This window comes from Oryzias latipes, chromosome 23, assembly GCF_002234675.1.
Source record: "Oryzias latipes chromosome 23, ASM223467v1".
Taxonomy (NCBI): Eukaryota; Metazoa; Chordata; class Actinopteri; order Beloniformes; family Adrianichthyidae; genus Oryzias; species Oryzias latipes.
In genome coordinates, this window is record NC_019881.2 from 19922381 (window position 1) to 19948488 (window position 26108).

Here is a 26108-nt window from a genome sequence, read left to right on the forward strand (position 1 = left end):
TCATGCACAGAATCTGTATAATAGAATGTACTCTAAACATAACGGAAAATTTTATTATTTTTCCAAGAGTTCTTCTTTATTTAGACTTTTTTGAAGGTTTTTTTCGTTTCTCTTTAATATTTAATCAAAGCAATTTGTTGTGTTGTGAGCTCTACCACAGGAACAGAAATAATCGACTGGCTGCAGACTCAAACATTCTGCTTTGGGAAAGACTTCAGGAGAAACACGTCGGCTGGTTTCCATCGGGACGCCATTTTGAAGTCTTTTACTAGTATTGGTCAGATCTGAGGGGATTTAGCCTGACTTCCACTGACTGATGCATTGTGAAAGCTTCCTGCTGAACAAAGAGAACAGATCAGGTGTTGTGTGACAGCAGCGTGGTAATGCAAAGTCGCTACCCTTCCCACAGGGCACCAGATCCAAATGTAAACATGGTGCTTGCCAAATTAGAGGCATGTTCTATTTGAGTACCCATGGCAGAAACGGAGGTGCTGAAGGCACATAATGTATCAGTCTGTCTCTTCACACCTGGTACGCCGGGAAATATGATAAATACTGTTGGACAAAGAGAATCAATAAAAACGCTGATCGTTAATTTGGTTTAAACTGGTTTAAACAGTAAATTATTTATTGTTTTGCAAACAGATTTATTGTGGTACTTTTAAAATGCATAACATTATTATTTCCATTGGGTTAAGAAAATATATGAAATAAATATACAGAAAAATCCTTGAATCTCTACTTAAATGTAAAAAATCTAGCGGTAGTGTGTTTGATTTTTTAATGCATTCAGATGTTTTTTAAAGAATGATTCAATAAACTTAAAAAAGACCCTTTACTTGGGGAAACAAAACAACTTGGTTTGTTCGTTTATTTACCTGAAATATTTACCAGCTGGTGTAATTCTTAAATTTACTTGCTGTTAGAGCATCAGATACAACTGTCCTCTGTCTCTTAGCCCACGGCCACTGCAATAATTCCCATCCACTGAGAATAAGCTCTGAATAGCTTCGGTGTTGGGGGTGCACACCGCCCCCTTTTAAATAAGCAATATCTGCAGATCATAAATAATGACTGGCAGGTACTGGTGTCATTCAGAGCCCAAAAAGTTATGTGCTGATTTAATTAGTGCAACAACATGGCTGTGTGTTCTTGAGCAAGGCCGTAAATATAAGCTGGCATCTGGTGTAGTGAGGGCAATCCATCTTGCTTGGCAGGATATAGGTGTCCGTGAAGAAAATGAGGCATTAGGCTCCTCCCCGGGTTGATAACTCCAAGGCTAAATGAGTAACAAGCAGCGTGCATTTGTGTGTTTGTGCACGTGTCAGTTATGAATCAGGACATATGGATTCTTGGAAATCTGAGGATCGTATTTTCTCTGAGTCAGTCCAATTATCACAGACTCTGGAGCTCTAATTGCTTCTTTGTTGAGCTTTTTTTTTTAATTAACACAATTTATACTTAAAAGATAAATCAATATTGTGGTTTCTCAAAGATCTCACAAGTCCAGTCTAAATAGACAACAATAACAAACCTTTGCTTTCTTTAAATTGTTGCCTTTTCTACTAAATACCCCCTGTTGTTCTGCATTAATTATTGTGTTTTGTTGCCTGGTTCACTCATGTTGTACATAAACAACACTGGTTACATAGCGGCTCAATAAGGAATTAGAACAATGTGGTGCTGATTCAGTTTTATCTGAATGCAGCATTCGTACATACATACATGTCATTTACCGTAGTGTTTATACAGTAAATCAAAAGTCATCTTATGGCAAAATACAGAGAAAAAAATTATATTATTAACAGCAGAACATGGATCAGTAATGGCAGCTAATCTGGTTCTGATTAATCGGGTCAAATAGGACAGTAAAATGACTAGACAAAATCACTGAAGGAGCTCACAGAGAAAAGTAAACAAAAAAACAGTGGAGTGAAGAAAGGTTTTCATCGACAGTTATGACTTGCATTAAAGAGACAAAGATGTTTGCCTAAATAGTTTAAGTACAGGGCTGGTTTCATATGGAAAGATTTGTAAAGATCTGCGTGAATTGGCCAATTTTTTTGTCAAAGAGTGTGTGTTATTTGTGTTATCGCAAGCGACATCTCCTGTGGTAAAGAGTTTAAGCTTCAGTCACAACTGCCCTTATGTGTGAATACAGGCTGGATAAAATGGATAAACCTGCACAAACTAGACCGTTCATTGAGCCCGTAGAGTAAAACCGGTCAGTGACAGGTTGTAGCAAACACCTGTAAAACAATTTCGTAAGGGTAAGTAAAGGTGAAGTAGGTGAGACGCAGGTGTTTCGTACAGATTTTTCAGGTTTTGAATCCTCCAAAAACCTGCGAACTGTGCTAAGAGCTTGTTAGTGCTGCTCATGTGACAAGTGAGCGCTCCTTACATGCAACCCGACTGTTAGAAATGAGGAAATAGACAGTGTAGTTTGTGTGGACATCCTACGGACACTTACATATCACGTGCACACGGTCAATAAGGACGACTTTCTAGCGACTACCATGTGGCGTAAAGACACCGTGACATACGTACGTCATAAGTGTGTGCAACTTCCATTGGCCTTACGAATATTTCACTTTACACATACCACACGCACAACAAGGGTACATTCCATTTCATTACCGTACATCCCTCAAGGAGCCTCAATAGAGCTGCAAGAACTGCGCTCCCCTTAAGAGGCAGCTGTTCCTTTCTACAACCCTTCACAGGCCTGAACATCCCAAAAAAAACAAACACAGAATCCGTAGGGTTATCCCCCCCCCATACGAGTGCACGGGACTAATGCTTTAGTAATGAAGAAATAATTTTCTTCATTCCTTGAAGAAAATCCTCATTAAATCTAACCCCCAAATCTTTATCCCAAACAGATAGTGTTCAAATTTTAGAAACGTTCATTTCTTTTCTGAGAAATCTTTGTGTTTTTAGGAATAAAACATTTTTGTTTTTTTTTACTCTCTCTTTGTTTCACTTTTTTTATTATTTCTTATTTTGTTATGTTTTTCTTTACAGTTTCTGCTTCCTGTAGTTCCATGACTGAGAACATTTTCATCAGAACAAAAGAAGAAAAAACTAAAAGCAAATGTTGAATTATGTATTTGTACAACAGGGAATCCTATTAAACTGCAGATTGACACTACAATTCTGCAGAGGCAGCTAATACACAAGTATGAATGTCAAAATTATCATAAAACTGCAATTCTGTCATGTACTATGACATGATATTTTACTTAATTTAATGGAATAATTTATATTTAAAAACCTGATAAGTTGCAAATTGTATTATTATTATTATTTTTTGTCATAATGCTCATATAAATGGTGACTATGTTTAATTATGGCAAACTAAATCTGTTTTTGTGGTTTATTTTGCTTACAACACATTTGCTAAAAGCTGCCCTGCACTCCAGTGAAAATGTTTTAAATTTATACATTTAAATGGTTTTATTTTTCTCATGCTGAGGATCAGATGGTCTCCAGGTTCAAATGTAAATCTCTTGGCCACACAGAAAGTAAGAAATTAGCTTTTTGTTTTTCTCTCCTGCAAAAAGCTTCTTCTGCATGATTGCTGCTGAAATGGAGACTTTAAAAGGTATCGGGCCCCAGGAGGCCAGAAGAGGTTTTTGGCATCAATTGTGTCGTTCTGACAACTGTGTTGGTCTTGCATTTTATAAAGCATCATTCATGTCCACTGAATTTAAAAGTGACTTGTTTTTCATCTATTTTTAGTAAAAACCTGTATTTTGCAAAATAAAAAACTACAGAATATTTTGAAATACTTCAGTTATAAATGAGACATCTTAATTTTTAACTATAAACTTAAAATTTGTACTGTTCATACACTTTTTGATAGATTTTTCTTACATTTTGTGTTTCAGGCTAATTTTATCAGCAATAAAAATAATTGTTTGTGAAAGAGCTGCAGTGATGCTTCTCAGAATATGCAAATATGTTGGAATGAGAGTGTAAACAGAGAGCAGAGTGGGTCAACGGATAGAAATGATGATACTATGCTCAGTCATTACAAGAAATTTGTGTAAGTGCTCCCATGGGCAGTTAGGTGTGGCTAATATACCAGGATGTGAGGGTGAGGGGAAACCACACGCTTGTAAGTGGTGATTTTGTCAAATTGTGGTTTGGCAGAAAACTGGAGCTTGTGCTTAGATTTAGTGGTTTCTTCAGGCTCTCTGTTGATCTGACCCTTTTTTTTGAGAGGGGGGAGATGTTATCAGGTTTAGTAACCCAATCAGGAAACTGGAGGCAAACTCGCCGGATTTAATTATTGACAAAAACTAAATAAGGAATACAATTTAAACCTGTACATATAAACTAGAAAAACTGAACTTTATCAAATGACAATAATAAAATAGTCTTTTTTTTCTAAATGACAAGATCTGCCAAACAGTAACTCAAAGGAAAAAAATAAATACAAAAAAACCAGACTAAAATCTAGATATAAATAAACACTAAGAAAAAATAAACTCAAGTATGTCATAGCAATAGTTCTTGTCTTATTGCTACTCTGCACGTGATATTTTGCTGAAAGTAATCAGGGTTAACTTTTATTAACCCTTTATTACCAAAGTCTTTAGCCAACAACAGGAACTGCAATAGGCGTGATTCCAATTGATTCTGAATTGGAGAAAAGCAGTTCAACACTTTACGGTTAGTTTATTTTAATTGATTGCGCTAAAACTGAATTGGTTGTATCTAAGCACAAAGATGCTTTTCTCTGCCTCAAAATCTGTTGGGATTACCGGTAAATTAGTTGCGAAAACGATTGTAGAGTTACTGTAATTTCAAGAACGTTAACACTGGAGCTAAAGCTCCGGTGTTGAAGGGTAAACCACAATTTATAGCTAACAAAGTTCGCAAAGTTAACAAAGTTTTACTTTGCTGTTAGCAAAGAACGCATCATTTTATTCTCTTCCCACTCCCTTTCCTGCCACATAATTGTTGTTTGTCTCTTTGTTGATTTATACTTTACCATGCACCATCCTTCATGCAGAGTCTATTTTAAGAAGACTGCCAACAGTACCGTAACAAATCTACATCAAAATTGGAGACATGCACTTCAGTAATGAGCAAGTAAACAAACATTCATCACACTTCAGATAGGTTTTTTGTATTCTAGGATCATACAGGACCAGCTTTAAAATGACCGATCAATCTGCTCTCAGTGATTGTGTCTCCCTGGTTTGTATATATTAGCTGCAAACTGCAACCACGCACACAAAAGGTTACACGATGACTTAAAACAATTGCAGGGGTTCTTCACTTTTCAAAAATTTCCCAAAAATTGCAAATAACCTTTGCAAACATATTAGTCCCAGGAGTCTCAAATCATTCCTATGACTAAGTTCTTTATGATTCATGTTCATTACACAATTACCAGTATGAAGCCCATTGAGATGACTATTGTAGTAAATATTGGGCTTTATAAATAAAAATGAGTTGAATTGAACTCTTGCTAAGTGTCCATCGTTCAGAAAATGTAAATTTCTAATGGAGTGTTACATCTCAGTGTACTAGACAAGAACCCATCCACAGATTAAGAACATTCAGCAAATGTGTATGAGGTTGGACCCCTCTTAAACTACCGTAATTTCCGGACTATAAGCCGCTACTTTTTTCCTGCGCTTACAGCCGTGCAGCTTATTCAGCGACGCGGCTAATTTATGGATTTAATTGGCGGCCACCGTGCACGTACTTTAGGACTCAGTGAGTGGTTCAAATTCTCTATCTAACACAAACCACAAGGCATTCATTTTTCAACACACCTCTTAGCAGCCAAACAGCATGGACTTGACTTCAGGTCTTAGACACTTCAGTCATGGTTCAACAAAACGAAACACGCATGCCCGGCCGCATCCCAGAATCCTTTGGTGCCATCAGACCCAACGTGCACGTGATCGCCATTACAGTATGATGCAGCTTTCAAGTTAAAAGGAATCGTTAAAAGCAGCGTAAAAAAATCCACCATCACCAACGGGTTTGGAAAAGCCGGTCAGCTGCGTGACGGAGAGAACAGCGCATGCTCAGGAGTGAATTGACCTCTGAGTCATAGTGACTCGGCTTGCTGCACGTAAATATGTCGGAATAACATCAGCCTTTATTTTTGTCGAAACACAAATCGACGTGATCATTTTTACGGTTTCTAAGGACTGAGCGGAATTTTGCTTTGAAAAGCTCACAGCCTCCGTGTGAGCTGGAGCCATCTTCTCCTGCTGCTCTTATAGAGCTGTGGGGCCGATGGCAGTCTGATGGCTCCCACACGTAACAACGCATCCGCCCCTCATACACAAAACGTACAGTATTACGTCCGATTGCTTTGCACAGACACGATTTGCTCCTTCCACCGGCGCGATGGGGACGAAGTGCTCCTCCTTGAAGCCGCCCTGGCCAGAGGTGTCGGAGTAGATAAGGAAGGGGAGACAAGGAGCGCGCGGGGCGAGCTCGGAGCGCAGAGGCTTCTGACTTCTGACGCACGCGCCGCACTGAGGCGCGCGTATCGCGCTGAGGCGCGCGCTTTTCAGTCGCCGCTGCTTTATTTTACTGGTGTATTTTTTCAACCAGCCCTGTTACTCCCATAACGCTGCCGCGACACAAGCGGAAGGAGAGCTGTTCCCGTTCACCCCTCCATCCACTGCTGATACTTGGTCATTCTTAAACACGCACAACAGTATGGCGAGCCGGGCGTTGGCCCCGCCTTTAGCCCCTAAGACTCATGGGAAATGCGGAATCGCGGATGTAAATTTCCTCATCATAACTGAGGGATGTAATGTTGATTATATGGTTACTGTTTGTAATTTTATGTATGATACCTAGATTGTCAATAAGTAAAAAAAAAAAATGAAATAAAAACACCATAACTGAGGAACTTGTGAACAGAATAGAGGTGCATGCTGTTTGACAGATGTTGACATATTCAAATACATGACCCTGGGTCAAAGCTAACTCCACCCACGGTGTGCTAAAGGACGTGATCTGTGCGTCGCCTAACAAATGTGCGGCTTGTACTCTGACGCGGCTTGTGTATGTATAAAAGTAATTATACACGTGAAAATGGGTGGGTGCGGCTTGTAATGGTAAATGGTGACTGGTATTGACATAACTGTTCAAACAAGACAATTTGAACATGATTCTGTTTTTAACAGCAGACAGAAAAAACGTGTTAGCATTTAAAAGTTTTAAATATCATGAGTCGGATTATCTGTCTCTGTGCGATGGACTGGCTAACCGTCAACGGGGGACCCGCCTTTGCCCAGTAGAGGCTGGGATTGGCTATCTTTTCATAAAATAGTTTATTGTTTGTTTGTTTTTCATAGTTGCACTATGCATTTTTATTTCAAGTTTTATAACAAATGTTGAACCATTTCTGTTTGTATTAAAATGTGAAAGAATCTCAACTTAGCTTTTTTGTGTTTTTTCAGGTCCATTGTGTTAATTCAGTATGGAAAAATGTGAAGTTGAAAAAATAATTCTAAACAAAGCACGATAAACACTTTCTATGGTAAATATATGTATAATGGTAGCTCAAACAGCCAATGAGTCTCTGGACTTCAAAGGGTTAAAGTGTGAGTCAAAAAAGAAACTTCCTTGATTTAGTTTGGAAACTTCAAAAGAGTAAAAGTTAAAGAAATTCTTCCACTCCTTTAACTCATTTTTTTTTTACTTCTTTAGCAAGAACTAGCAGTTAACTCCTCACCCAACAACAGCCTCGAAGGAACCAAAAACAATGAGAACTTGATAAATGGACAAATGGCGCTAGTTTAAAAGTCAGACAGTTTGATGAGCAGCTGGGACTTTAAGGTCATTTCCGCATTTTACTGCTGCAAGTTTTTTCAAACGGCCCGATCAGTTTGCAGCCGAGCATTTGGGTCAGCCATCATTTTGGACCTTTTACTACTAATTGGGTCCCTGACACATTCAGGTATTGATGATGTGAGAATCTGTGTCCCTGGTCTCTGCTAGATGACCTCCCTTCTGGTGAGACACCTTTTATTTGGGGTATAATGTTGAAGGTCATAAGCTTGTGGCTCCAAAGAGTTTTCTTGGGCTTTTCTTACGATGCAGAAAAAAATAGACCAGACTTTTTTTTCTTTTTTCTCTTCTTAGCTCAGCCAATCCCTGGGCTGTTAGGCTGCAGTGCCCTATTGCCATAGCAACTACCTGTTCATATTCAAGCAGAGTTTTCTCACTGAGAAGGGAGGAGAGCCACTCGCTCACGACAGAAAATCAATCGGATACTCCTGCAGAAAATACGGGATCCAAATGATGCTGCAACGTTACGACATGGTGACGGTTCCCAGCTGCAAAGTGACCCTTCTGACCTGCATCAGACTGGTCATTTAGGTGAATTGAGGTCTGAAAACTCTGCTTATTACAGATCAAAATGGTTTAACATAACACAAACTCCACTTCTTATTGGGGGCATCAATTTTGTCAAAGGATTTCTTTTCTTCAGAGGATTTTTTGAGCGGTTGTCTGTAAAAGCTTTGAGATTCCTCTGCTCCTTGGTCCTTCAGTCAAAGGAATGTCATCGATCAGGGATCACATCATCCGCTCACCTTGATCTCACAATCTGTTCTTCAAATATGTCGTAAAATAAACTTTTTGAAGCAAAAGATAGATAGTTTTTTTCAAGACAGAAGGAAAGAAATCCTGTCAGAAGGCATTCGGCAAATATTAGACATCAAAGATCTTTCACACTGAGCCGGAACATTTAGTCTGTTTAAATAGCTGGAGGTCAGGATTTAATCATCTACATAAATGTGCGATTATAAAGGCTAAAAGTTCACTTAAAGAAATGCAATATTTAAAGAAAGAGATAGCAGAGAATGCCGTTATTGTCATAAAATGAAATAAAGATGTCATCAGAGGTGCTTTTTAAAGTCAATCAAATCAAAAAAGCTATTTCTAATTAATTATTAGTAAGAAAACATAATTCAGCGTCTTAAACCCTTAACCCCTAGATGGCAGCGAACCACACCATGGGGTTTCTTTCAGCAGCTCTCCACCAAAATGCAAGAACCGTCTCATAGATATTCATTCATTAGTCTCGCTGTTGTTGATGTACACCTAAATAACATCCACAGAACAAAGTTTAACTGAAAGAAGCCATGTTGGAGATGGTTCATTGTTTCTTTGGTTGTTTCTTTTAATCCAGCAGGCGTTTGATACCTGATACAGTATATTTTAGCTGTGCTGGAAATACATAGCACTTCACTTGATTAAAGAACCGTATTGGTTAAGGTACAGTTAAGTTTAGTTTTTTTTAACTGACTGAAAAATGGAAACCAGAGAACACTGTATGAATAGAAAAAAATTCATAATTATCAACAAAAACACTTGAAATTTCCTTTGGTAAAAACAATTTGCATGTGAGATGTAGATGTGGTGCTTCCTGTTTTGATCATTACATAAAACCTTTAAAGTTTTGTTCATGTGAATGGTGTATCAGTATTCAGAGAAAGTGTTTTCAAAGTCATATGCTTTTTAGAAAAAGTGATATTTCTTTGTTATAGTTTTGGGATATACATCGAATCGTGACGTGCATCATGATAGGTATCGTATTGCCAGCTTCTTATCAAAACACAGCTCTAGTGTTCGATGTGTTTTACTGCTGGCGAGTCATATTGGTTGAACATGTTGGTTTACATCACGTGTGCATCCAGTAAGGGTGAGAAAAAAAATAATCATTTTTTATCCCTTTTGTTTGGTTTTGGATGCACCTGTAGCATCTAAGGGCGGCGGGTCAAGAAGGTGGAAACCGGCGTCAAAATGATCTTTAGAATGTTCTGAGGCAAAGGGAGTATTGGTGGCTCTTCGAGGAAGAACATGCAAAAATCTCTCAGTACTGTTTGTTATCTTTATGTACAGGCCATCTCCCCTAGAAAAAATATCTGAGGATCAATCTGCGTGAGCATATGGTAAATAACATGCAGGTGATTTTAGGAAGTAAAATGACAGCCAAAGACATTAAATATCTTCTAATTTGAACCGTTTCCACCGTTTTCTAAAATGTTTTGGGCAAAGAAAACACTTGTAAGTCAATGTTTTGTTCTCAAAGGTGCATATTTGTGCACGAGGTTGATGACTCTTAAAAATATATGACTTTCAAGAGTCAATATGACTGGATTTCATATTGACTGAAAAGTCAGAATTTTAGCAAGTTTACACTCTAGTCACATGCACCCGGTTGGCCTGTACGGGCTGTGGAGGGTCATGGAGAGGAGTGGCCGCATCTTAAAGGGAGCGCATGTGTGTCTTGCCATTTTCTGGAGGGTTGTTTAAAATGGAACATTTGTGTAGTAAGTGTATCATTAAGTATTCATAGGTTTAGGTACCGACATGTTTTTGCTCTTGTTGTTTGGTTCCAACAGAAAACAGGAAACTAAATTGCTAAAAAAACAAACAGAAAAAAAAGATAAATGGGTTGTAAAAGTAGTTACTGTAGGTTTAAAGTGGACTGTTCCACATGAGAACCAAAGAGAAATGTCTACCTTCTGACCACAGTTCCCAGTGGTTGTCTGAAAAACTGCAACATTTTTTAAGTCCCGGTCTGTGTCAAATCTAAAAACTAAAGGCAGGGCTTGAATATAACTTTAAAATCCCAATCAATAAAAGCAAAATTGGTCAACAGCATGTGAGTAAACCCCTGAATCAACTTAAACTAGTTACAATCTGAATTCTATCTCCAGAGAGACACTCTTCAAATTTTCATAGAAAGACTTGAAAAACTGCAATTTATTGAGATAGAAAACCCTTAGAATTGATTAACCGATTTATTTTAGGTGTATTTTGTAAAAAAAAAAAAAAAAAAAAAGGATTTACCATTTCATTTGATGCATATTTTTTTCTGCCCCTTTCATTTTATCTCCATTATTTAAGACGGACTGGATGAGCAGCTTCTGCAGACACTGAGGGTTTCTCTGAGCTGCATGGAGCTTTAAAGTGCTTCTGTCCCCATCACCCCCTCTACATTTACATTTACTTGACAGCAGCTGGAATGAAGGGAGCTTCAGAAGAGAAAATGCAGGTCAGATCTCTTTATCTACAGCATTAGACCGTCTCACGAGTATAATATTGGTAAACATATCACCAAGTGCTTCCATTGCCCACAGAAGGTCAGAGAATGACAGAATTGAAATAAGAAGTTAAAAACCTTGTCATATTTGAATTGGAGGTTCTTCTTTGCCTTCTTTCATTTTTATTTCAAAAAGTCTTCAAGGAGCCGCACTGACTTTTTTTTTCCACCTTGAATCAAATATTTGTACCTTTTTTGTTAGTAGGAGGATGTCGACGCAGTGGGAGGTGAGGACAGAGAGAGCTGCAGGATGCTTGCATGTCTAGATCTGACCAAATGAATAATTCAGCAAAAGGACTCCCCGGCACCCCAAAATCATTTCAGCATATGATTTTAGACCATATGTGAAGAAGGGGGGAAAAAAAAGAAAAGAAAATTTGAGTCACTTTTATCCAAAGACTAAGACAGAATAAATATCTGAGAATGTTTCAAACTTGTTCCTCACAAGAAAAAAGATAAATAAAAGCACAAAAACGTCCAGCCATGAAGAAGCCATTACAATGTTTTTGATGATCAAAGGACAGACACCAGAAAATTTGTCTGCTTCACTGCCGGACAGCAGATATAAGAGGTCCAACTGGTTTCTTTTTAAAGGCCTGCTCTTCCAAAAAAAAAAAAAACACTGCAGGACTGGACTCATAAACATGGACATTCAACTTAAGAAAAAAAGCACATTTCCTGTTATTTTAGACGCCGACATTTCCTACAGTGTTTGCAAACCTAATAAAGATCTACAGGAAACGTCTGACTTCTTCCCTACCAGAGTTACATCAGAGTACTGAGAGGACCGAATACACCAAATACATTTCTTAAATTCTTTTTTGTTATGCTGCACAGTTGAAGGGTATTTATGATGAACATTACAGATCATTATCAGTTTTTTAACAGGAAGTGGTGACTAACAAATACCAAATAGCTGTTTTTTGTTACTCTTTTGCATTTCAAAAAGGGATACAAAAATACTGACTTATGCTATAAGCTGTATATGATAATGTATTACCTTTTTTGGCACACTAAAGACAAATTTTTTTTTATGAAATATGAGTTACTACTAAACTAATTTTCCTACCCAGAAGTAAGACGACTCTTTTTTGGCTCCTTGTGGGTGCCGTCCATTTCATGACGTCAAACTATGGCCGGCCTCAGCAGCGTGTCTGCGTTTTTCGTACAAAAACAAACAACATCCAAACTTTTAGAAAGATGGAGGTGCATATTGTGCTCAGACGATATATGTTTTGCCGATCACGGCTGGCTCAGTGGAGAAAGTGGGCGTGTGCGTTAGCCTGGGGGCGGTGCTGGCTGCGCAGACTCTTCCTGGAAGGGGCGGTTCCTCGCTTATCTACGTCACAACTCGTTTTAGTGGAATGGGAGGGGCTGGTGCTCAGAGGGCAGGTTTTTAGAGGAATACTCAGTAATGCATGAATAAATCAAGATACCACTTTGGGGTTATTTTTCCGTGAGGAATTAACATTAAAATACACTTAAAAGCTCAAAAAGTTGATTTTGTGTGATTTAGGGCCTTTAAGTCAATGTACAGACGCGATCAGAGGTCCAGCAGATTTTAGTGTCAGGTTTGGCGCGACGTTTTGGGCAGTGCAATTTGGGTGTCAAACTGCAGACAGAGTTACCAAATCTGAACTTTGGCAGAGAAGATGCACCATGTGAACCAATCAGGGACTTAGCTTTGGCACGTGATGCGTTGATAACTCAATCAGCAGGTGGAGTCCAAAACCAACATGGAGGAGATTCTGATCGTTCCCCTCCTGAATTTCAATTTTATTTTTATTTTTCCAACAACAATAAGAAAATTCATTTCCCCATCTCATACTGGATCTGAAGAGCTCTATAAGCTCCTCCCACACGCATCTAGGTTGTCAAGTTTATGAACACATTTTTTGACAATCATCAAGCTGAAGATTTGAAACGTGAATTGCGTTCGGTTTGACCGCAGCATTAGGGTTGACCTGTTTGGGTGCTGGGGGTTTTTGGGTTGTCTGGGCCTGTCAAAGGGTCGTAGAAGCTCATATTGCCACCTCAAGGAACGTCATGAAAATGGAACGTACCATTGTTGTGTGTGGTACTAGAACCACATCCATGATATTTTATATGTAAAGTCTTGTATGAAGGCTATTTCATAGCTATTATTTATAGTTATATAATTTTGCATTATCTTTTAAATTACTTGGATAAAAGTTAAAGAATTCGTACATTTACTTAGATCTCCCAAACAAGATGTGATTAGAAAATGATCAAAATATCTTCAAGTTTTTAAAGTAGTAAAAAGTCCAAAAATACATGACTGTTTTTCCCTTACAGAGAAATCGTTGTCATTTTATTGGCTGAAACTATTCAGTGCTTCGTTTAGCATTACATATTTCTGTTGAGGAATGAACTTCAGGCACACCCTAATATCAGATGTGGAAAGCGCTTAGTGGTCAAACTGCAATGGAAAAAGCTGTTAAAGGAATTATTGGAACCTTGAAGGAAAGGCTGCGGGAAGAGAAGGGAGTGCAAGTCCGCCTGGAGAATACCAGAATTTTGGGGTGGGACGTCAATGGAACAGAACCGTGGGAGGAATCTCTAACTGGGTCTTTGTCTTTTTTCTGCACTGAAGAGAATGATCTAAATAAAAGCTGCTGCTTTGTTTTTATCGCATTCAAATCAAAAAAAGACAATGAAGTTCTTACATTTGAGTTTTACTGTTTGCTGGAAAGCGTCACATCCTAACAACCTGTTTCATTTGGATTGTAGCTTCAAGGTGTGTTGCTTTCCATTTCCCCATCTCCAAAAACCAGAAAAAAAACCTCAATATCCAATCTGTCACATATGATTCTCTGCAGGCCAAACAAAGGCCGGTGCAATAACAGCGGCTAAACGGATTAATCCTTGTCCTCCAACATAATCTACTTACAGGAGAGAAAAGAAAACACCTGAGATCAAAACCATTTACGTAAAAGGAAAATACACACATTCATGTTTCTGCTTTAAATCTTTACATTTGTAAATGTAGCTCACAATCTAAATTCTGGAGAGGATCTTAGTTTAGCAGTGTTTCCTTTTTGAGACAAATCTTTTCTAAAGAAATTCATCATTATCCTGTTTTTAAATGCTTTTAGCTTTATCATACTACTCTGGTCTGACCTAACATCCTCAAATGGTAAATTTAGAAAAAGAAAGCAAGTTGGGTTTTCTGTTCCTTCCGGCCTTTTTTTGTTGTGTTTTGGATTTTGATTTTTGTTTTTCAGTCAGTTAGCCTACTTTAGCTCGGCTGAGCTTGCTTCTTTTGTGATTTTGTTTAATCGTTTTCCAATTATCATCTCTTTTTTGACAAGCATACCTTTTTTTTTTTACACCTAATGAAAGCTATGGCTGCTTCTCTTTTTTGGGCTTTTTTTCCACCACTTCTGCGTCTGAAACGATTTGCTGGTGCATTGATTACACAATCAGCTGGAGGATTATGGATTGTAAGTAACTCGAGACGTCTTTTGTCTCTGCTCGTTTCCAGGTGTGCTGAGCCTGCCGGAGAGTTTGAACTTGCACCGGGACCAGCAGCGCTCGGGGAGAGGCAGCGAGAGTCATGGGTACACCCAGGCTGAGCTCCGGACGCTGGAGCAGTCGCTGCTCGCAACCCGGGTGGGCAGCATCGCAGAACTCAGTGAGTGTCAACTTTCAATTTGTGAACTCATCATCCACTGAAAACTCCTGAAACCGGGTTCTGGGTGGATGCGACTGTAACCAAGTGTTAAGGTATGGAGCGCCAAATTCAGTTAAATATTTTAACGTGATACTGCTGGAAGAGGAACCCCAGGATCTGTATCAATCAAGGTTACTGATCCATGCATGATTATGATGGCAAAAGTGCCACAAGTACGAAAATTCATCACTAAAGGTAACTTGCTCTCGCTTGTTGGGTTTGGGTGAACTCAACTCTTGTTTATTTATGTATCTATTTGTCTGCTATAGGGAAAATTAACATCTATCCAGACAGTGATTGATGTAAATATGCCAAATTTTACCAAAACTAATACAAATTTACATCCATTGTTCCTAGATAGGATAAGATAAGAACATACCAAGGCATTGGATAAGACATTAGATCACAACAGAAGCGCATAAACAAGACATTTCTTTGCTAATCAGTTAAAATACAGGACAAAGTTTTTGTTTGTTTGTTCCATACAGCTAAATATAAAAACTGGTGTGGAGGAGAAAATGAATTCTTATAGCAATAAAAAACTTTGTTCTGTCTTAGTTCAATTGGGTCGTGAGCAGGAATCAAACTACAGCCAAGAAAAGGTCTTGATGTCAATCGTAGGTCGAGCTGGATTTGAAAGGTATGATGGACATGTACAAAAAAAAACTACTGAGAAGAACTCATTCAAGCATCTTGGGTTGAGGGTTTTTCGTGAAGTTAACCTGAAGAAACTGAAAGGATTCACACATACAGCAAAGCCATGTTGAGCCGGGGCTTGTTCTCCATCAGTACAGAAACCCCCCCAGGTGACGGGAGGAATCCATTATTGAAAAGGTCCAGAGTGAAGGTGAACACAAACCTGCTGAAAATGTATTGTTGCAGCTTTTATTGACTTTTTATCTGTGTTAAAAAACATGTAAACCAAGCTTTCTGCTTCCCTTTGGCTCCATATTTTTCAATAATTGGCATAAACACACAACTCGCCTTTAGCAGCTTAACTTTCACACATTTACCTTCAACCTGGAGCTGTCGGCGACACGGAATAGCACATGCATTTTGAACTACTGTAACTCTTTAAACACTTGCGCATTTAACTAAATTTCACCGATTTCGAAGCAAAAAAAGCAGCTTTTCGCAATACTTATCATATTGACACTTAGCTGGTGTACGTTAATTGCATAAAACCTCTCTAACTGAGAAGTGTTGCATAACGGAAAAGAGACGCTTTGCGCCGCGTCAGAATTAGCTAGTTTACGTTAATTGCGTATACACTCTGCTACTGTAAAGTCTTGCAAAACAGACACAAAGCTGCTGCCGTGTCAGAATTAGTTGGTCGACGGTGATTGTGTAGACACTCTACTGTAAACTGTTGGACATCAATGCAAAGCCACTATTTTATGCCACAAAATTAGCTGGTTTACGTTAATTGCATAAACAATTTACTACTGGAAAGTGTTTCTTATCAACTCAAAGCTGCTTATTCTTCGCTTCAGAATGAACAGAATAAACGGAATGAACAATAAACATTGTTTTGTTGTTGAAGAGTTCACCTGTATTTTATGTCATTGTGAACTTATACAACAAATACATATTTTATCACACTGACCTAAGATTCCAAAATGTATGCCTTTTTCTGGAACTTACTTTCTTTAATTAGGCAATACAGTCAATTTTAGCATTTTTTACATTTTTCATTTTATTTGCAGTTTTTTTCACATTCTTACAATTTTATAATACTACGTTTTCTGCATCTTTGGTTTGAATCTATGCCTAAAAAACTGGACGAAACTTTAGCTCCCAGTTCATTCTAAGTATGTTGTAATTCAGCCCACTCCGTGTGAAGGAATGAACACTCCCTGTCCCTACGGGCTGTCACGGTGGTCCGAGGCCAACCTCTCCTGTCCCCTGATTTCTCATCCATCTGTCTCCTCTGGCCCCCTCTGTTCCAGCTGTTCCAGCACCTGTTTATCACTCCCGCCGGGGGGGCTTTCAATCCAAGGTCGCTGCCTCACAGTCCTAGAAAGCCTAGAAAGCCCCAGCTCCACCTGTAACTCTTGATACCACACTGACATTTGCACCGGCCTATTTGTCTGGGGGTTTTACTGTGAGCCCAACGACACTATGAACACATAAATCTTGGTTTATCTTTTGCTCTTCAGACAGGATTATGAAACATTCATTCACACTGGGATAACATCATCTTCAGAAGAGCCAGTGCTATGAAATGTGTGCCACATCATAAAGATTTTTTTACATCTCACATTCTGCAGAGATGATTCATGCCTTTTGGTGCATCCTGAGACTTTCATTAGTTTACTAGCAGAGTCAACACTGGCCTTTCCTCAGCTGTTGCATAGCAACAGCAACTATTAGCATGAACAAACCAATTCTGTTTAGTAATAATTGCATCCATGTTGCCAGAAGCTACAAGTTTAGTTTTTAAGGAAACTCGGACACGTGCATTGAGAAACCCGGAGGTTGAACTAGCAACTTTTTAGACAAAGAAATGTACAATTGTTTTTTTTTAATTATCTGAATTTCTATTTATAATTTTGCAATGTGCTCATCTGTGGGATTCATATTTAAAACCCTCTTAATGAAAAAGACCAAAACGGTAAAAATGAGCGTGACAATACTTTTCAAGCTTTTTTTTCCATTTGGACAAATCATAACAAAATTATCATGCAAATGTGTGTTTTGATGAAATGCGTTTGCTTTTTTCGGTCATTTTGAAGTCTCTGTCCACCTCAATATGAGGTAATAAAAGCAGCAGCTGGTTGATCCCAGCTTAATGTGATGTTTTTATGGACGTGACGCTCGGTTTGTTTGGCCAGAGGCTGACATGCCTCGTAATGCAGTCGCTGCCGAGTGCTTACGGTTATTTAGTGGGTCTGAGTGGATTCTGGGCCCCCGGATCTTCCTCATGTGCTATTATGTGAACAGATTGATCCTGATTTCACGAATCACTGAATAACACAAGTGAGAATCTGCCAACCAAGTGGATAATGATTGCATGAAAGAGTGCTACTTCACACATGTTTTTCCATCTGTCTCTGCAGAAACCTACTGAAAATATTCTCAATATTATTGCTAAACAGATAGATTTATAAATCACATTCGCTGAAAGCACTTTATGCTACTACTTAAAATTCTTTGGACTTATCTGACAAAGAAAACCTTATTAAACCTGATTAAAGAAACCCCTTATTTTGTCTTAAATGGTGCTCAGTATCTGAATAGGAAATGATTAGGTTTTATCTTAGAAAACATGGCTAGAATTCAAGGGTCTATTCAGACTGGAATAGTCATTTGTTCTGAAATTTGTTTTGGATCGAGTCCTAAACCTTGCGTTTGGTCTGTATTCAGACTGCCATAGAGTGGACCATCCTGTTCCAGACCAAAGCTTGTAAACAAAACCAAGTGGCTAAAGATCTCTTCAGTCATTGGCCAGGAACTACAAGGGCGGGTCAAGACAACTAGAGAAAGACGGACGTGCTGCTCTTTACAATTCTTATCGGGACGGTTTACTCATCAAAACTTTATATTTCGATTATCGGTTTTGAACGTCAAAGAACAAAACTTTTTACTCGTTACTTTGGTACGGTGGAGTTACTGGCAAGGAGATGTGCCATGTGTGCTTTAACTCAGAAGATGCTAGCAACTGCAGTGCTGAGACGTCTGGTATGAAGGGTAAGCTGGTAAGGTAGTTCCGGAGAATGAGACTCAGAAAATCATTAAGCAACGTTTTCAGCGGTATTACAATACTTTCTAACAAATAAACAGTTGGACCCTTTTTTCTGTTTGATAAAACGACAATCGTTGCTTTATATTTGTCCGTGGCTCATCTGTTGCTACATTCTTACTCTGTTTACGTCGACTACAGCGGCCGTATTGGTTCAGTTGTTCTGCTGAATTGATTGTTCCAGGACAGGTTTGTATTCAGACTAAAAAAAAACTCAGAGTGAACCGAAGCTCAGACCGATTGGAAGCGAACCAAGACCACCTCCACAGAGCGGTTCCTGTTCCCCGACCAGGGTCCGCTTGGGTGTATTCAGACTGAAAATGTGCTCCGGATTTTTGGGGAAAATGAGCTCTGTTTCCCTTTAAGTGGATCAAATGTAATCAGTCTGAGAAAAGATAGCATTAAATGTGACATCACATGTGTTTTGCACGGGTATATATGTGCATCGCAAACAAGACAAGTTGAAAAGTTTCCTTTTCATTTTTTTTAATTAATGTCCTTAACCAGCTAGTAATTTGCTTGCAAATTACAAAAATGTAGTTCTTACAAAGTATTTCGAACTTTATGGAGATGAAAACTTTATTGTTAAATAATGGGTGGCTTTAATGTCCAAGTGAAACTTTAAATGAAGTTTAAAAACTAAAATAGATGATTATAAAACTTCCTAAGAGCACTTTTGTTGAAAATGTTAATTTTTACGTATCAAAGTGGCTTTTTTTTCAGCAAAGAAAAAAAATCCTACTTTTTACTATTTCAATTCATAGCTCAATGGATAAAATGAATAGAATGTAATAACAGAAAACAGTAAATTTAGATACAGACTAATCAAACCAGCAGGGGTTTCATGTTTCGTTGATTCTGCAGAGTATGTCTATGATTGTTGCAATAAAGTTCTACATAATTCAGCTGTGGCCTGGGGTTTCTCAACTATCAACAATTTGCCACTGCAGCATGTGAAATATGGGCCACAGCAGCAAAGATAGAAGATAAAATGGCAATTTCATCCTCAGAGGGCCGTGGAAAATAAATAAATAAATAAATAAATCCAGGTAGTTATTGAATCTCACTGAACAGCATGAAGCAATGTGATCTGTTTATTGGGGGAAAATGTGCTTGTCATTACAAAAAAGTCGGAAAAAAGGTTTTCTGATACAAAATGTGATGGAAACATTTTTTGGAGCAAAAATTTGTCATAAATTATTCATGTAGGAAGGTATAGTAACAAAGAGGGATGTACAAGTTTAGATAAAGTGTTGTAGTTTGAACACACCAGCTTAAAATGGTACTAAATAAAACGCAAAAGGTTATTTTTTTCACTTACCTTGCTTAGCTTATATGTGTAGGAACTACCAGGAAAGAACTACCAGGTACTTTTAACAGCTCAACAAAACTCCCACTTCTATAGTGTGATAGCATTTACCTCAAACAGTGTCATTTTGTGGATTTCTACCCCTCATGATTGGGCGGTATGCAATGGCTTAGACACAACTGCCCTTAAGGGTGAATGCGGGCTGTCTCCAGGCATAATTGGCAAATTTGTACAGGGCGTGTAGGTCCCAAAAACTAAATATCAAGGTAGACCTCTAAGTGAGCCTGTAGAGTGAAAATATTTGTGCAATTGTTTAACTACGGGCTTGCTGTGAGCGACAGGTGATAGCAAACACTAATACAAATTGCAAGAATAACTAAGGTCTGGAATTAAAGGGTTAAGATGCTCCTTGAACCGGTCGCTCTGTCTACGACCTTCCACAAGCCCAGACAACCCTAAACCCACAGCACGTTCAAGGTCAACCCAAGTTTTCACATGCAACTTAGAACGTTTTGTGTGCAACTTAGAAAGTTTTGTGCAACGTGGTGGCAGAAATATCACTCCATATTATAAAGCAAACACAGTTGTTTGGACTCAGTATTTCCAGGTGTGTAAGCAAGTTTCACACAGGAAATCTCTGGCTGTCAAGTCCATTTGTTTGTGCCAAGCCTCAAAGTAGGTTTGCACCTGACTCCCTGATGGCGAAGTGTAAAAATGTTTATTCAAATGCCACATCTGCTGCGTTTAATGTATCAAAGCCAGAGAGAAGTCACAAGTCATCTCTGTTGGGGCCTGGTTAAATTACAGTAATTATTCAAACTCTCATAACAGAAAATAACGTGGTAATGATGTGAAAATGATGCACACGCCGCCTCCAGTTACCGCAGTACAGGTCCAGAACTAACCGATGGAATGAAGCAGGTGTTTCACGGTCAAAATGAGCGTCCTCTCATAAAGCGTTCCTTATCTGATCTGCATCAACACTTTTTAATTGTTCTGACCAAAATCCATTTTAACCTATTAGTTTGATATCTAAACTATAAACAGGAATGCATGAAAGTAAAGCGGAGGGCTCACAGAGCTGATTGTCAGGGCAATTTCACAGCTGACTTGGTCGGTAATTAATGGATAATAAAAGAGGCTATAGGAGAGGAGCATTCATCACACTGGCCAGAATTTCATTCTCTGGAGGGGCAAAAGTATGACTTTTATTTCTAATGTCACCATTATCTCCCCGCTCATCCAATGCACTCATTTTTCACGACTTTGTCAGAGCTCGGGGAGATCGCCTGTGGCAGATGTGGACGAGTGTTTGAACTCTTCTCCGACACATGACTGCAGACAGACTCTCGGTTTCTTTGTTCCTATGCTGGTGCCGCATTGTGTGTGGCCTACAGGAATGACGAGTGCTAAACCCACATATTGTGACCAGGTGCAACCCAGAAAGTGTCTGTCGACGCCGAGTCTGGCCTGCGGGTTAAAGACCAACCTCCAGTCGAAGGTGTAACGTAATACAGTGCAGACTTCTTCAAGCGAGCCCCTTTCCCAAATTTGGATGTGCCTGAACCAAAGAAGAACGGTAAACTCGACAAGTTCAAGCCAGAGTTCGCTTTAATGCTGAGGCAGGATTTTTCCCTACATTGAGAATTTGGTTGTAATCTCCAAATGTGTAAGCTTCACCAGCTCAGGTCCTTGGATTGAACATGTGAACAAGTACTTCCAAGCTGGGATCTTTCAGTTATTCCTAACTGCAGTTCCTGTACACCCACCCACCACTAAAGGCGCCGTGTCCAAATTAGTCAAAGAAAGTCAAAATCAACGTTACATCTGACAGATTTGACCATAAATAAAACGACAAGAAAAAAAGGATACGGCGTATCCACATATGCCTAACGGACTTTTCACGCATGTACATTGATGTTTAACTTTGATATCGCGAATACGGTGCACATCACGTTCAAATTATATAATTGATACAAATGAATTGCATATAAACAATGCATTAATCACGAACAGCTCATGTTCTATGTTGATTTGTACTTCCATGGTTTTAATGTGGTTCATTCATGATGCATCTGTAGAAAATTTCACATCAAGACCACAAAGTTTCTCACTTTTTCCATGTGTATTCACATAGAACCAATTTTCATCCGTCTAATATGTGCAAAGTGTACATAGTGGCAGTTTGACACGGCCTCAAAACTGAAACTGGATGTCCCTGACACACCAAAGGCATTCAGTGCTAATGAAGCATTATGATCTCTTCTTTTTCCTGTGAGTTATTGTTCATAAAAACACTAAATAATATATATTTTTATTGTAAAAATCACATTCTTTGTGTAATTACACCAGCTAAAATCAGTCTACTGGTAAAACATTTGCTTGAGGTAAATGTGATTGCCCACCATCACCTCATTATAAGCCAGGAAAAGCTTGCAAATGTCTTTAATTGTTGCTCACAAAACTACGGAACACTTGCAGTACTTACAACGAATATTTAATTTTTTACACAAGACTTTTTAAAGAATTTGTAAAATGAAGTAGTTCATAAAAAGCCCAAAATATAAGGGCTGCCCCATTCTTTATGCAAATGTAGCTTTTACAGCCAACATTTTCATGGTTATGAATCTCTTTTTTTAAACTGGTGATTGAAATGGACAAAGGTGGAAAACCTTTTTTTATTAACAATTAAATTGCTTTTAAGACAAAGGGCCCCAAAGGTAAATCAATCAATGAAGTTTTTGTAGTTGAAGTTAGAAAACAAGCAAACGTATTAAAAACAAAAAATAATAATAACATTGAGAAACAGAAGTTTAAATTGCAATCAAGGGGTTCATGAGTCATTTAATGGAAATTATTTTAAATCTGGGCGAAGGTTTTTCTATCAGGATGTAAAAATGGCAAAACTTTCTCTGTTTTGGCCGTATGTTGCCTTTTCTAAAATGCATGTATTTTCAGACGCAACGTTTAACATCCGATTTAACGAATCATTTGAAACATTTCCCCAGTTGTTTATTTTCCACCATTTTAGAATGTTTCAGGAGTCCGGACGGTTTGGCTTTCCGACAGTCGGCCTGAAAAATGAGTCACGGTGCTTTCCAGCGCGCACAGTCAGAGAGGCAAAAGTGCTTATTTTCAGGGCTGGGCGATTTCCACAAATCGAGGAATCCCCCTCCTCTCTGCAAAGCTGCATGCAGCAGTAGAGGACGGATGAAAAGCTGCAGCAAATGGCAGAGAAATGAGAGGTTTTTTCTGCTTGGAATTTCAATTCATAACCAAGCAATGCCCTCTTGAAATAAAATAAATAAATAAATGAAGCATATTGCTCCCTGCATTTTAGCAGGGATTGAATCAATGCTTGTATTTTAACTCGTTATAATTCAGACATTTTCCCATCCTCTTTGCTCCATTATCCCATTCTGCCAGTGTGAATATGGAATAATAGCGTGGCGACCGACAGAGAATGAGGGTTTCATCTCATCTTGGTTCTGTCTGTGCTCGTCTCATTTTTTATTACATGAGATTTCAAATACTTTTCCCACTTTGGACTGCATCATTATTCTTAAACCCATTTAACCTAGAACCTATTTCTCAACACAGGTGAAGGCAGAAAAGAAGAATAATCCATCTTCATCACAATCTGTCGTCCATTTATGAAGCAGCACACAGTAGACATTTATAAAGACTCATTCAGATGAAAATAGCTTTTGGTGTTTTTAATGTTTCCTTGTGGCATTTTTCTCATGATGGAAGACATAGTTAGCAAAAATCAGCTTTGAAATTACATTTCAAAATCACTTTTATTTAAATTGTTGTGATAATACACACCCCTAGTAAATAACGTTAATCTGCTAAACCTGACGTGGAAAAAAGCAGCTGGTATGCCACACTTCACAGTAGTGAAGTGTTTTACGTAATTTACGTAAACTAGCTGATTATGAGGCAGATTTGTAAATGCAATGGAATTATGATAATTTCATAAAGGGTTTTATAAAAAAAGTTACTTAACAAAGAATGTCAACACTTGAGCGAAAGCTCTGGAGTGAAAGGGTTAAGGGAAGCCAACAACTCCTTTTCATCAGTCAGCGGGGCTCCACCAAAGGCCTTTAGGGTAACCATAACGATCTGCGTAGAACAGCCCGACCCGTAACTTCACATTCACGTTATTTAACAGTCGAAAAGAAGAGTTACTGTAAGTCAAAGGGCGTGTGTGATTTGCTGTCGCCAGCAACATCTCTAAATAGAAAAACTATCAGTGACAAAAACAGGTAAACATGGAAAAATGTGAGTTTTATCTGTTAAATATGTGTCATACTAATTCTCAAGCCTCACTTTCACTGGGGTGCAAATTGTTAGCAACAAACTACTAACAACGTTAAGAGGAGCTTCCACAGATGTATTTCTGATCAAGTATTCCATCAAGGCAGATTGCCAAGAAGAATAACTAAAAAAGGAGAGTTGGAGGCACTTTCTTTTACTCTCCACATTCTTACAAGAAGGACAAAAGATGAATGAAGATGTCAAGAATGAACTCGCCAGATGAAGCCACGTCTCAAGGTGACTTGGCAGCACTGAGCGTAGCGGAACAAGGAGACTGACTTGAACAGTGAGCCATCACACCCAAACAACTGTGAAAGCAATTTCCACTGTTCTCAAGGCATCAAAAGCAAGCCCGGTGTCAGCAGTAATGAGGCGGTTGTGTAACTCCCACAAAGACAAAAAACCCCAGTAGGGGACAGAGACAGTTAAATCGATTTTGGTCCTCTATTAAACCTGGGTTACATGTCTTAATTCTGTGTTTTCCAACCCCCAGGGAACTCTGTCCTGCATTATTTTACTCTGCTTAAACACACATGCCTTTGATGACTGCCATTATCAGGCTTTCAGAGTTTGATGAAGAGCTTCAGCAACATGCAGGACTGTGTTCCCCGAAGACCAGGCCCGGGAAACACTGTCCTAATCTATTGCATAGTATGACGTTCATGACTCCTAGCCTCCCTTCTGACCACGATGACCTCACAAACCTCCTTAACCCTTAAGGAGTCATTACTGGCTAAATAAAGGTAAATATGTGTTTTCCAGTCTGACACAACAGAGTGGAGGATAGTCCACGTTGCTTATTCAGGCTCCATGAATGCTGACGTCATCAAAAGCTAAAGGATAGGCTGAAGTGATCCGTGTTTACCACCCACTGGCCTCTCAAGTGATGCGGGCGAAAGCCGGTCTTTACTGCTTGATCCCTCTCAGCGGGTCCAACCAGAGATCTGGAGAGGTTAGGAGGCGATAAAGCAGCAAAAATGAACCGTTTAATTTTTGTTACGAAGCAACTTCCTCTGACAAATGAAGGATCAGACCCATTTTAATTCACTTCCATCATCAGAAAGACCTTGGAGAGTTCCTTAAAAGTAGAGTTTTTCTGTAAATTAAAGAAGTTGTTTAATCTTGTGGTTCCATTCTTGAGTCCTGTCTTTACACTGTTAAATGACATTTTTTTTAAAGACTGAAAATCTTTTGGATTTAGATCTAATTTAACAGTTTTAGCTCAAGTATTAATGTTCTTTAAATTACCTTAAGGGGCCTATATCATGCGAAATAAGCTTTTTTGAGCTTTTAAGTGTATTATATAATGTTAATTCCTCACAAAAACAGCCCCAAAGCAGTATTTTGATCCAATACTGCTTTTTATCCATTCCCACCTCTAAAACTGTTGCCCGCCCCTCCCAGTCAATGAAAATGAGTGGGTTCTCACATTGTGACATCACAAAGTGAGGAACCGCCCCTTCCAGGAAGAAACTTCGCTGGCGGCACTGGCCCCAGGCTAACACACACACCCACTTTCTTTAACGGCAGAATCAGTTGGAATCACGGAAATTGGTCACAGAGTCACGGCAGTTCAAAGTGCAGGTTTTGATTTGTGTCGTAGACGGCAGCTCCAGTAGAGTTAAGACGTAAAGTCAACTGCTTGGCACCAAGCAGAGTTCCCAAATATAAAAAAAAATAAATGTTTACATTTGTTGGGGGTGGGGATAAAATAATAGAAGATTTGCAAAAATACAAGGTTTATTTCAAGAAATTTCTTTAACTTCTATGTTTTCAAAAACAGAATTACTAAGAATTTGTCAAGTGAAGCTCCTGGAATGTCCTCAACTTTTACTATATCTAAGGCACATACATTTGACTACTAGTCTGCGGCCTTTTTGAGTTTTGTTTCTACTTAACAATTTGCTTTATCAATGTATCTATATTTTTTTTGTAGCAATGC

General features: G+C 38.6%; 1 protein-coding gene and 1 long non-coding RNA gene across 4 annotated transcripts in view; one reads left to right on the forward strand and one right to left on the reverse strand.

Moving 5' to 3' along the window:
• The window catches only part of LOC101162723 (ankyrin repeat and BTB/POZ domain-containing protein BTBD11-A), a 185132-nt gene that overhangs the window by 116124 nt on the left and 42900 nt on the right, over positions 1 to 26108 (forward strand). For both annotated transcript variants that reach the window (XM_023952521.1, XM_023952522.1), the window contains exon 2: positions 14607 to 14756. In XM_023952521.1, coding sequence (XP_023808289.1) covers positions 14607 to 14756 — 150 coding nt within the window. The remainder of the gene's footprint in view (positions 1 to 14606; positions 14757 to 26108) is intronic.
• Positions 1 to 26108, reverse strand: part of LOC111946955 — a 126944-nt gene that overhangs the window by 94311 nt on the left and 6525 nt on the right. The gene's annotated exons all lie outside the window — the stretch shown is intronic.